The sequence below is a fragment of the Narcine bancroftii genome, chromosome 7, assembly GCF_036971445.1.
Source record: "Narcine bancroftii isolate sNarBan1 chromosome 7, sNarBan1.hap1, whole genome shotgun sequence".
NCBI lineage: Eukaryota > Metazoa > Chordata > Chondrichthyes > Torpediniformes > Narcinidae > Narcine > Narcine bancroftii.
In genome coordinates this window covers 170,545,513-170,559,117 of record NC_091475.1, presented here as the reverse complement: position 1 = coordinate 170,559,117, position 13,605 = coordinate 170,545,513, and the positions used below count along the sequence as shown (strand labels likewise).

The window sequence follows — 13,605 nt, the reverse complement described above, 5'->3', positions numbered from 1 at the left end:
GGGTTTGTGGTCAGCCTGGGAGGCCCACTGGACTGAAGTGTGTTCATAATGGCCAAGTTTGTGAGGTTAAGTTTAACAAGGGGTCGGAGATGCCGGTCCTTGCAAAAACTCCTGAGGTCTCGGTCTAATAAGGTAACAGGTGGTTGGTCTCATTTTCATGAGACCAAAAGGGGGACTGTTGGAATCTAGGGGTTAAAACATTATGAAAGAAATGATTAATTAATAAGTTTATATTTACTACATGGTTCAGGGAAAAAGAGGAATGTGATTAAGTGGCAATCACAGCATGGAGCAAAGTTGGCTGACCAAAATGGTCTGCTCCAAAATACAGGGAGAGGAAATGCATAAAACGATTTAGAAGGAATGCTCAAACTAAAGGAGGTGGTGAGTAGCACAGGAGACACAGGCCAGATCAAAACAAAGAATGGCCTGCAAGAAACAAAGGGAATGGAAAACCAGTCTAGGAGGAAGATTAAGGCAGGAGGAGGTGTTAAAGAGAACAGCAGAAATTGGCCAGACAAGAACAGAATGGTGATTAGAAATATCTGGGGATGAATTAATTTCTGATCAACTCAACAGGATAGTCTGCCCTGGAGGATTAAGATGGGAGTGCTACACCCCAGATATCTGCAAAACAGGAGATGACTTGTGATAACCCTTATGCAAAAAGATCTAGCAAAGGAAGACAACTTTTGTTCTGTATGATAATGAAATCTAGCAAAGGAAGCCAACTTTTGTTCTGTATGATAAGGTTGACCTATATAAACTGAGCCAACTGGACAATAGGGGTCAGTCTTGGGGAGTAGCTCACTGTGCAAGTGACCTATGAACTAATGAGTGACCCAGAGCTCTGTTAAGTTTTATTCTTGTGCTGTGTAATAAATTGACTGTTGAACCGAATACCTTCTCCTATCACTTCATTCAAAGAACACGCTGGACTCAGACTACACATAGACTAAATTAAGAGTAAGTTAAAGCCAGAGTCCGACAATACCTCTATGATGGGAGGGCAAAAGATTTTCAGTTTTTACCTTACCATACTCTTCTATCTATTAAGCAAACATTTGTGCAAAAAAAAAAAAAAATGCTTTCTCATGTCACTCTTTGAACATTGAGCAAGGTATGTTCTTCTAACAATGAGATGACTGCATCTGATAACAGATCAGCAGTTAACAAATAATGCAAGGGAAGGAATATCAAGGTTAGATCCTGAAGGCCTCTGTCTTACTCTCTCTGTAATTGAAGTATGGAGGCTGGATTGTAATGGTGTATATTTTGGGCACAGAATGATTAAATTGCTCAGACTCAATGCGATTTATTACTTACATGTTCATTGGACAAATATTTTTTCAAAATCATACAAGGTCGTAACTCCAGAAGATCTGGAATAATTTTAAGACATTGTAAGACTCATACAAACACTGTTCTCCAACATTATTATTGAATACACTTACTCATTTCCCCATTCTTCAATTGGTACATGTTAATTTGTTCTCATCTGGTGATAACAAAATGCATCTACCTGTAATCTGCAGGGATTACTTTTGGAAACATAGTCAACCTTGTATGCGCTGTTACTAACAATAAAGATTTAAATTTAACATTTTAAGAGACAAAAGTACATAATTTTATTTTATATGTAACTCGTGTGCAATTCCAGTAGAAAATAAATGTACAAACTATGAATTATAAATACCAATTGAAAACTTCCACTCATCTTTACTGTACCTTTTTCCAGAGATTTTGTCCCTTTTGGATGATGGGCCTGCAGCTGTAGTGTAAAAAATTCAATGATTTCTTCCTTTAAAGAATCTTGGAGATGTTTCTGAGTCCAAAGGTAAAGAAGAGTTGGGAAAATGTCCTCCCCAAGTTTACATACACGAATGCGACAATTCATTACACACGTGTTGAGGAAGATGTTGAGAGCTGAGATAATATGTTCAATGACTGCAAAGGCTTGTTCCTGTCTGCAACACAGAAAGATGAATTGAAACAATCTATAAAATGTGCTAGCATCTTTTGTTTAAGCTATTTTCACCTACGTACATTAAAAAAAATGAGATCCCAAGACTATATTTGGTCATCTGAAATGGCAATATACTAGACTTGGGAGTAAAATTCAACAATTATTTCAGCTGTTGAAATAACAAACTACAGAGAAAAATCATCAGAACAAAGTAGCATGTGTGGAGGGAAAGAGACAGTTGGCATATCAGGTTAAGGCACTTCATCAGGACCTGAAAGCTTGACTGTCTTTTTCCACAACACTGATGCTACCTGATCAGTTGAATTCCTCCAGCATTTTTAGTTTCTGCAACAAAAATCTCAAGAATCAAGATTGAATTTATTGTCCTTGTAATAAAACAGTATCGTATTACATGAAATTGCGTTTCCTTGCTGTAAGGCAGACAAGTTCACTGTTGGCAAAAATTCCCTGAAGTGCCTCTTACAATTAGAGAAAAAGAAGCAAAAGAGGGCCCCCCTAGACTCTCCGAGTGCCCGTCGATTCACCTCCAGCACTTCCACAGCCACAAAGAGTCCAGTCCAAACCACTGGAAACCCGAACTCCAGATCCGAACCTCCGGCACGGTCAGGAACCCTTCAGCACCCTCTTGCATCTCAGTTCCGATACTTCGTACCCCTTCAGCCAGTTTCAAGCCAGTCTCCAGCAGTATGCAGCCCAACACGAAACTCCAGAAGCCAACAGTCTCTGTGGGTTCCTCGCCTCGCATTGCCAGCAGCTCGCTCACTGGTCTGCCAATGTGGTCACCGTGCATGGGTCTTTCAACCGCAGAGCCCACTCACTGTTCTGCCGCAGTGGTCACCATCCCATAGGTCATCTCTTCTGTTTCTCAGACTGGGGTTGGTCTCCCCATTTTCTGGTGACCTGTGCCAATCTTCTGCTTCCCTGGAGTGCGCAAACCCTCATGGCTGCTGCCGGTCAGACCCCGCAGTCGCAGGGTTTTTGATAAAACTATTGTCAGCTCCTTTAATGCACCGTTCAAAGCCTGTGTGAAGCTGACAGCAGTTGACCGGGCAGTTGGACTCCACAGGAGCGCTGCATTTCCACCCCTTCATTCCCCATGGGTCTCCAACTAAATCTAAATGCTTGAGAGGAAATTAGTTGCAATATAGCAATGATATTGAATGATCAAAATAGTTTGACTGAATAACCTCATCATGATCATCTTTTGGAATGTCAAGGAAATGATTTTATTTTAACCTCTTTGAAGGGTGGTCTTCCCATTTATGAAGATTACTTTATACTCGTAGCATTTTTGGCATTGCATTAGTTAACTTTTGTTTCATTGCAACTCTGCAATGTCCTCCTTTTACTCACACAGCAAAATGATTCATTCAGGTATAATGGGAGAATAAACTTAAACCAAACCAAAGATCTTTTTTAGAATGTATACAAGAAAGAATTACAAATTCAACTTGGTGACATGGTTAGCATAGCAGTTAGTGCAATGTTATTACTAGCACCAGCAACCTGGGTTCAAATCCAGTGCTGTATGCAAGATTGTATTTTCTGTATGTGTTTGCATGGGTTTCCTCCCACCTTTTAAAATATACAGGGGTTGTAGGTTAATTGGGGTATTTATGGACTCATGGGCCAGAAGGACTTGATACTGTGCTGTATGTCTAAAAATTTTTTTTTAAATTAATTATACTGTTGGGCAAAATATCAAATTTAATCTATAATTTTGGAAGAGACTATCCCTTTTAAATGAAACTAATAATTTAAAAATTAAAATGTTTAAAAGACAATTGAATACAAATTTAACCAATTACTGTATTTTGAATGTCTTCTTTGGCTTGGCTTCGCGGACGAAGATTTATGGAGGGGGTAAAAGTCCACGTCAGCTGCAGGCTCGTTTGTGGCTGACAAGTCCGATGCGGGACAGGCAGACACGGTTGCAGCGGCTGCAGGGGAAAATTGGTTGGTTGGGGTTGGGTGTTGGGTTTTTCCTCCTTTGCCTTTTGTCAGTGAGGTGGGCTCTGCGGTCTTCTTCAAAGGAGGTTGCTGCCCGCCAAACTGTGAGGCGCCAAGATGTATTTTTAAATTATTTTGCCTTCTTTAAAGCTTAATTTTGAATACTAGTCATATACTGAAAAAGAAATATTGTCTGCATTAAAATGATTCGTAGGAACCCAGCGACAAACAAGTAAACAGGTGGCACAGTCTAAGTTCAAATAAATCAGACCGTTAGTTATGCAGCATGGAAACAGACCCTTCTCATTCATTACAATCAAAATGCCAATCTGAGCTAGTGCCAATTGCATTTGACCTCTCCTATCCATGGACCTATGTAAGACGACACCAGGATTTGAACCAGGAACCCCCTGATGTGCAGTCAAATACTCTGTCACTCCCAAATGCACTTAACAATGACTATTTAATCAGCATTAGTTGTAGAATTAATAAAGATGAAACATTTGCTGAAACAATGATCAATAAAATGTAAAAAAAAAGCACAATACCTTGCACTCTGCATTGCCTTTGCAAAGAATTCAAAAAGTTTGGAGGTCAGGCCTTCCGACTGTAAACAGCAACCTTTCACAAGGGTATGAACTATTCTGGCTACAAGAACTCGGTTAGTATCTCTTGAGGGTCTTAGGTACATCTTGAAATATAAAGATATTAAATCTAGAAAGAAAGTTGGAGAACATCTCATTCAACATTCAACTCTTTAAACATGCAGAGTATCAGTTTTGCTTCCAAACATTGTGAGTAGTGTCTTAAAAAAAAAACCCAAATACTGTGCTGAGAGAGTTTCAAACACAAACTTAAGGCTCTAGACCACATTGCTTAGACCATATGCTCTGTGGTTGGATTTTCTTCCCTGAACTCATCAGTTCAGATTTAATTCCTCCTGATTTTATATTAACACTTGAAAATAAATTCTTATTTTAAAAAAAAATATTTTATATTAAAACTTTAATCTGTGCAAATCACATTCACAGAACTGAATAAATTTTGTGATCATGAATAAAATATTACAAGTCGGTAACTCAATGCAAGAAATCACCTTAATAGGTCATGTCTAAAACTCATATGTTCCGATCACTAAAATAAATAGATGCACTATTATTACGGTATTAGATATTGGTCTTTCACCTGAGGCCTTGATTGAAATACAATCCTGACTAAAAAAAGATCAAGTGTGAATAACTTTGAAACTACTGAATTAATTTAAAAAACCCATCTGGCTCAATAACATCCTTCAGGGAAAGATGCATTTTCCTCTTGAATGCCTGGCTTTTGGATGCACAACAATGGGGTTAACTCACAAATATCCTCTCAAATGATCCAGAAAATCATACATTTGAATCAAAATTGCTAGATTAAAGACAATAAATTAAACCCTGATGATTCACCAATGATAAATTCTAACCACCATTCAAGGAGATTACCACTCCGTATAATCTTTGGGACAAGAATTATTATTGTCCAAAACTCAGAAATGTTAAATCTGAACAATTTTCCACACTGTTGGCTTGTAACCATACATGTGTACAGTATATTGTCTTTAGACATATGTACGAGTGGTTCGGGCACTGAAATGAATCACAATGTTGGGGAAGAGATGCAAGTTTAATTTCACCTCATTAGAAAAGGTAGTATCAGTGTCAAATTTTGACAAAATAAAAATCTTTGCTTTCCAATGTAATGTGAATTATGATTCTAAATTAACAAATAACATTTATAGCAATCACAGAAAAAAATATACCTGACCATTGTTGCTGGGTTATTTCACACCAGTATTTCCGAACTGAAAGAACATCTTTCAACAGTATACTATTGTAGTCAGCCCCATAGGCAGCACAGCTGAATTTATTCTGCAGAATATCCATGATATGTTTCAGTAGCTCTTGACATTTCAAATGGGGACCTCCTAAATAAAAGTGATAAATGAAATAACATTAAACATTTGGAGTACAGGTAGTCCTCAACTTACCTGTTCTGACCGACCAGTCATATCTTGAAATGGATGCAAGTTGGAAATTCACTGTATCCATTTTATTGTTTGTCAAATATAACATAGTGGCCACCAAGGCCAGCTTTCGTGTAAAGTTGGCCACCCCTGCCATAGGTGCTATTTTCCATAGATGGGCCCCCAGTTTCACTCCAAAAGTGTGATTTTTATATTTACATACATTTTTCTTTACTTTATTTTTTTCAGTCAGATGGCTGTAAATCGCACAGGTTATGTCAGAGACTACCTGCAATGAATTTTGAACAATTCCTTGCAAATATCATAACAGGGTATATGAAAGTAAACTCAACTCATTGTATTACCTGATTATACTGAAGTACAGAAAGATATTTTATAAAATTAAAAACACAGACATAACCAGTCAGTGGACCCAAAAGCTATGCCCTCTTCCACTGGAAATATCAATGTCTGAAAAGGGATGAATTAGATGCAAAGAAAGATAAATATGCTGAATAACAGGAAAATTCTCCTTTGTGATGTTGAGAATGGATTACTGGATGTGAGGCTGACTTGAATGGCTTTGTTTATTCATTTTCACAATTCCAACCCTCTCTTCCAATTGGATTCCTTCGGCAAATTGTTCAGTATGGAGTCATTTACACAAAGTACAATAAATAATAAATAGTACATTCTGGATTTTAGCCGAGACATAAAGATGCTGTTTTTTTTTTTAGTTTCTGTCCAAACATTTCCTGAATAGTTAAAAAAAAAACTTGGACTGGGAGGTGCTGAAGATGAATAATGGCGTAGGATTGTGTGATCAATTTTGTTTGGATTTAAGATACAATGCTCCATTTATACAGTGTTAATTTCAACATTCTTGAAGGCAAGGACATAAATCTGACTAGAGATCAAGGAAAATATGAAGAAAAGCTTTGTTTATGTAGCATGGTTAGAAGTTGGAATGCTCTGTCTGCACTTATGTTGGGGACAGGTTCCATTGTGGGAAACAGAAACATAGTGGAGAAAAATCTGCAAGACATAGAGAAAAAGGTAGTAGATGGAACTGGAGAAATCAGGCTGGCATGGATGAGATGCCAAATGGCCTCTGTCTGTGTTGCACCCATTCTGTGATTCCATGAAAATGCAGAGATGTAAAGGAGATGGGGAGAATTTGGAAGATGTAAATACATTCAAGGACAAATGAAATTTTGGAAGACAACAACTAATATGAACAGACATCTCCAAATGCAGTGTTGCCAAGCACTTCATCTGCAAGGCATTTGTTTAGACCTGCTGTATTGGTGGTGTGGGGGTGGTGGGGAACACTCTGCAGTAGCCATGGCCACCTCTTTGAAGTCATCCCTTGGCCTTCACTCTTATTAAATCATCACACTTTAACCCATTACTCCCTGAACTCCTTCTACCCTACCTTTCTCCCATGAATCCCAATCTTTGAACATCATCCCTGATATCCCCATTTCCTAAACCTTCTCCTCAGCGAGAGTGTGGCAAAAGAGGAATTTGGCTAGGACTGCCAATCCAATCAATACATGGATGTCTTGTCCAAACGTTATCACCCTACAGTAATGGGTGACTAAAAATGGACAAAGTTTGTTGTTTTTTTTTTTACCAGATCCTTATCTAGCCTCCCACCCAGAGTCTAATATCAACCTCAGTTATGAAATGACAGTGGTGGGTCATTTTGACTGGAGGATAAAATAGCTTAATATTGGAGAAGGAATGTCATGGGATGCATTCCACATAATGCATCCACAATGGAAAAAAAATTGGTTTGCTTGACAGAAAATTGCAATACGTATTTTTTGCTTGGAATGCAACCCATTCTTAAAGTAGGGATCATATAACCATATAACCATTTACGGAGCGGAAACAGGCCATGTTGGCCTTTCGAGTCTGCACCGGTTCACTGATTTTGTGCGCCCTCTTCAGGCATTGGTCCCGGTAGATCTTCATTCAATAACGATGGACAAATTCAATGCAGGTGGAATCAGTGGTAGAAATGTTTGTTAACGGGTCCAATCTTGACTTGGGCCTGTACCATATCAGCATCTGCACTGAACTGCGTGCAGCTGTAGTTTGTGTAAACAAGATTAATTGAAGTGGGTTTTCAATTGCTTGTTTTAGAGTTAAATTGTGATGGAATACAAATAAATCAACTTTTGCTTTAAAGTTTAAATTAATTAGAAGTGGCTCAGTTCTGTATGTATTAATTGTTTAGGTTAGCCTTTGCTCATTTAATCTCATATCTTTATGCTACCCATGACTCATCATCCTCCACCTCTTCCCTTTGGTTCTTTTCCTTCCCTCTCCCTCCATCTGGATTCTGCCAGTTAATTGCCTCTGTCCGTCATCCTTCATCTCTCTTTGGTGCAGCAATTTCCCACACTCAACCCAGTCCTACCCCTCACACCGTGCATTTTCATTAATATCTGACTGTACACAAACAATCAGTTGAAACAGTGTTTCTCCGAACCTCAGTGCACATACATAATACACAGCATATAATAGTCAGATACATTATACCACCTCTCCTCATCCATAGTCAGGTCTGATTGAGTTCTGGCCCACATGTTGATAATTCCTTTTTCTCCCTTTGATGCTGCTTGATCGACACCACATTGTGTGCTTATTTCTTTCAATATAGTTTCCTTATTTATCTTTGTAGTGTCCTGTGCCCCGGATTTTAAGAACAATGTTTTACAATGATCAAAATTACTTTTTATCCTTTTACAGAATCCCATCATCTCTTTTCCCTAAAGGTCCCTTAACCACCATCATTTCTCTGAACTATACCAGATCTACAATAGTTTGTTCCTTCGTTAGTTCAATCCTCTGATCGACAAAACCATCTCATATAAACTCCTCCAATCTATTTTATGCACTGGTTTGCACAGTACATGAAGTCCCCATGATTACTGGATTACACTTATTACATATGGTAAGATACCAAGTTACTACTAGAGTCATGAGATGGCAAATTTTGCAAGAGTTGATGAAGGGTATCAACCTAAAATGTTGACAATTCTTTTACCACTTAAAGATGTTGCTCAACCAGCTGACTTCTGCCAGTAGATTGTTTTTTGTTCTAAATTATTGCAATAAATTATCGATAGGCCAAAGTCAGTATGGTTTCCTGAAGGGAAAATCTTCCCTCACAAAACTGCAGCAATTTTTAGAGGAATCCACAAGCAGGCTAGACAAAGGAGATGCAGAGGATGTTGTATATTTAAATTTTCAAAAGGCCTTGGACAACGTACTGCACGTGAGGCAGTTCTGGTGAAGAAGCTACAAACTCTAGGCCTCCGTACCCCACTCTGCAACTGGATCCTTGGCTTTCTCATTGAAAGATCACAGTCAGTACGAATTGGAAACAATATCTCCTTCTCGCTGATCATCAACATAGGTGCACCCCAAGGACGTGTGCTTAACCCACTGCTCTACTCATTGTACACCCACGACTGTGTGGACAGGCACAATTCCAATGGCATCTACAAGTTTCCCGATGACACCATAGTTATTGGCAGAATCACAAACAACAATGAAGAACCGTACAAGAGGGAGACAGATCAGTTCAATGAATGGTGTAATGACAACAACCTTGTGCTCAACATCAGCGAAACCAAGGAGATGATTGTGGACTTCAGGAGGAAGTCAGGGGAAAACAGCCAAGTTTTCATTAAGGGCTCAGTAGTGGAGAGGGTCAAGAATTACAAATTCCTGGGTTTCAACATCTCTGAGCATCTGCCCTGGTGCCTCCATGTTGATGCAATCACAAAGGCGGCCCCGCAGTGGCTAAATTTTGTGAAGTATCTAAGGTGGTTCAGTATGTCACTGAAGATTTTCGTAAACTTCTACAGGTGTACCGTGGAGAGCATTCTGGCTGGTTACATCACTGCCTGGTATGGAAGTGCCAACTCTCAGGACAAGAATAAACTCCAGAGGGTTGTTAGCTTAATCTGCAACATCATAGGCAACAGACTTCACTCCATCAAAGACATCTAAATGAGGGGGTGTCTTAAAAGAGCAGCCCCTATCTTCAAAGAGGCCCTCTTCACTCTGCTGCCATCGGGAAAAAGATACAGGAGATTGTTATAACACGCATGTTCGCACTAATGATGCCACCACAAAACAGAATTTCATGACTTCATGACAATAAATCCTGATTCTGATAATGGTTATTAGTCATTATTTATTTTTAATTGTTGGATTAAATCATTTTACCTTGTAGCATGTGCAGTTCCTTCAACTTTGTCTTTATCATTTTCCAACTAAAATTGGAGATAACCTCTTAGGTTTTTGTGTGCCATTCATTCCTGACTTTCTAATTATTGAACTACCCTGCACTAATGCCATGACTTTTCTCCACGGCTGTCTAAACTTCCCTTCACCAGAACCTTCTCTTATCTACTGAACTAGTTGTTCAATTCATTAGGATACTGGTTGCAGTCAGACTCCAGTAAAGCCTGTCCCAAAGCTACAGGTTGCTCTTCCTGGAGTATTCGTGCCAGTCCCTCATAAAGGGCAACCCATTTCTCCCAGAACAAACTTGGAGCTATGCATTCTATTCTCTCACAATACTGCAGCACCTTACAAAAATGTGTTGGTATAAAAGAAGGAAAACCACAGAAATTATTCCAGCTTTGATCCCATTGTTTTCAATATTTGGACTTGTCGGAGGCAGAATAAAAATACACAGCCTTTGCAATTAATCTTACAAAATGTTGATTTCTGTTCTCATAAGCATGATCATTTTCCAAATCCAAACAAAATCTCTTTGAATGCAGATGAGATGTGGTCATTTAATATATCTCTAAATTCAAATTTCTCAACATATTGTTCGAAAATAAAAATAAAAACCTGAAAGCTGTTAAGAATAAACACAATTATATTCAGATAATAATTTAGGAACAATCATGTCCTCCAGCCTGCTCAGAGAACTAAATTTTGTATTTCTTTTGAAAAAGGGCCTATAATCACCCAATAGAGGTTGAAACATATGCAAATAAATACACTTTATGCAATATTTAAAAGTATGATTAAATTGTACATTTTAAATGTTTCCTCTCAGAGCAAAGAGTTCATTTTCAAAATATTTTAAATATTTAGATACTTACTTTTATTGGCTGTTCGGATAAAATATTTCATGATGTTGCTTATTTCTTGCATTTTCTTTTGTCGATTGGCTTGAGTTGTTGCTGACACTTTGGGATTGGCTGCCTGGAGACATTCAGTCTCTTTTTGGATGTACTTTTGCAGAAACCTAAAAAATAATCATTGATTAAAAGTGAGTAAGAAGATAACGGTGGAATACTATTAAATTTTATTCAATAAGGTTCCATGCTTATATTTGCAATAAAATAAGTTTTTCACTGCATTGGCAGCAAAGACATTATTAATATGAAGTTGGGAGAAAGGAAAGCAGGGAAAACCTAAGAAACCTAACTGAATTAGCCATGCTAATTCTTTGTACGAGTCGGTACAAGAAATAGGAGCAAGAGTAGGCCATCTTGCCCATCGAGCCAGCTCCACTATTCAGTAAGATCATGACTATCGTCTCTAGTTCCACATACCATCTATTCCCCATAACCCTTAATTCCCCTACAATTCAAAAATCGGTCACTCAATGAGGCAGTCGCTGCTGCTTCATGGAGAATATCAGATTCGGTACTCTATGGAAGAAGCTCATCTGTACTTCCCCAAATCTGGACGTTACTTCTCCCAATTCTACTCTCATAAACTATTCTCCTCATCTCAATAAACAATCTGATAACCTTCTTTGGAGTGCCTCCATAGTCTTTCTCAAGTTAGGAGATCAGAATTGCACACAGTACTTTAGGTGTGGCCTCACAAAAGCCCTGTAAAGTGGTAGCAGAACATTCCAGCACTGATCCCTCAGGCGCACCATGAATCACAGGCCTCCAGTCTGAGAAGCAATCATCCACCACTACTCTCTGGCTTCTCCCATCCAGCCATTATTAAATCCAGTTTACTATTTTACCATGAATGCCTAGTATCTGACCTTCCTGACTAACCTCCCTTGTGGGACCTTGTCCACGTAGACAACATTCCCAGCCTTTCCTTCGTCAACTCCCCTGGTAACCTCCTCGATTGGTTAACCACAACCTACCACGCACAAACCCACGTTGACTATCCTTAATAATTGTATATTGATCTCTTAGAACATCTTCCAATAATTTATCTATTATTGACATCAGACTCACCGGCTTATAATTTCCAGGGTTACTTTTGGAGTTTTTTTTTTAAGCAATGGAACAACATGAGCTACCCTCTAATTCTCCAGCATTATTCCGTAGCTAAGGTCATTTCTGCCAGAGCCCCTACAATTTTTACAAATTGAAGCCTCAAGAGCCTCCCTAAAGGTATGAGAGAATATCTTACCAGGCCCTGGGGTTTTAATCACCTTTATTTGCTTAGAGACAGCAAACTCTTCCTCCTCTTTAATCTGTATAGGTTCCATGACCTCCTCAAGTACATTTGCTCCAACTTGCCTGTTCCTGCTATACATCTCTCTCTTCTTTCAAACCATATTCTCAATATCCCTATGTCTGCTAAACTTGCATTTAATCCTGACAGAAACATACAAACTCTGTACAGGTACTCTCAAAATTTCACCTTTTAAGTTCTTCCACTTACCTCACACATCCTTGCCCGAAAACAACTTATCCCAATCCACGCATTCTACGTCCTTTCTCATTTCCTCAGAATTGCTCTTTCTCCAATTTAGAATCTCAACCAGAGCCCCAGACCTATCCTTCTCTACAATTAACTTGAATCTAATGGTATTACGATCACTGGACCAAAATATTTCCCGACATATACGTCTGTCATCTGTCTTGTTTCGTTCCCTTATAGGGGATCTTGTACAGGCAGTCCTCGGGTTAAAAACGAATTCTGTTACCTAGGTCTGTCTTTAATTCGGATTTGTATGCAAGTTAGAACAGATACATAAGGTCTTTATTGAGCATCAGTTAATCAAATGTTTATCTTAGTATATAGTATATATTTTACCTTTATATGCGTATAAAACACTTCCCAATACACTAAAACATCTTAAGCATAATAATGCAGTACATGATGTGCATTCCTAAATAGTGTCAGGAGCCACCTGCACGGTGAGAGGGAAGTACTTACACTGAAATAACACTTACACTGAAATTGCGCCCAGCCCCTTCCCTGCTAAAACTTGTTTTGTTAAAACAAAACTTATGGCGGCAGTAGCTGGCGGCATCAATGGCTGTCTTGGTTACCCATAATCCCACCCGCAGCTGGAACCACTCTGCGTTTCCAGCAATTTTAGCCAATTATCACCTTTTAATCGGGGTTATTAATGCAGACTATTAGTGGAATCTGATAGCTGCTGCACAAAGATCTGTGGAGGCCATTGAAATTACAGGTCCTGTAGCATTTACTACTCTCGCTACTACACTAACCTGGTCCTGTGCTGGGCGATGGTAGCATCACGCGAGAGTATCCTACAGCATAACTACGCTCAAACCAGAAGTTCACAGCATTCTATTTCCGGTCAACCATGAGTTGTTTGTAAATCAAGTGTTTTCAACCTGGGGACTGTGTGTATTGCACTCTCTCTATTTGGTACCTCTATATATTGATTTAGAAA

At 38.8% G+C, this 13,605-nt stretch overlaps 1 protein-coding gene across 8 annotated transcripts in view; it reads right to left on the bottom strand.

The window, feature by feature from the left end:
- atm (ATM serine/threonine kinase) overlaps positions 1-13,605 on the bottom strand; it is a 225,143-nt gene that overhangs the window by 190,171 nt on the left and 21,367 nt on the right. For all 8 annotated transcript variants that reach the window (XM_069891269.1, XM_069891268.1, XM_069891270.1 and 5 more), the window contains exons 4-7: positions 11,081-11,226; positions 5,736-5,900; positions 4,486-4,651; positions 1,729-1,967 (exon numbers count right to left, since the gene is read on the bottom strand). In XM_069891269.1, coding sequence (XP_069747370.1) covers positions 1,729-1,967; positions 4,486-4,651; positions 5,736-5,900; positions 11,081-11,226 — 716 coding nt within the window. The remainder of the gene's footprint in view (positions 1-1,728; positions 1,968-4,485; positions 4,652-5,735; positions 5,901-11,080; positions 11,227-13,605) is intronic.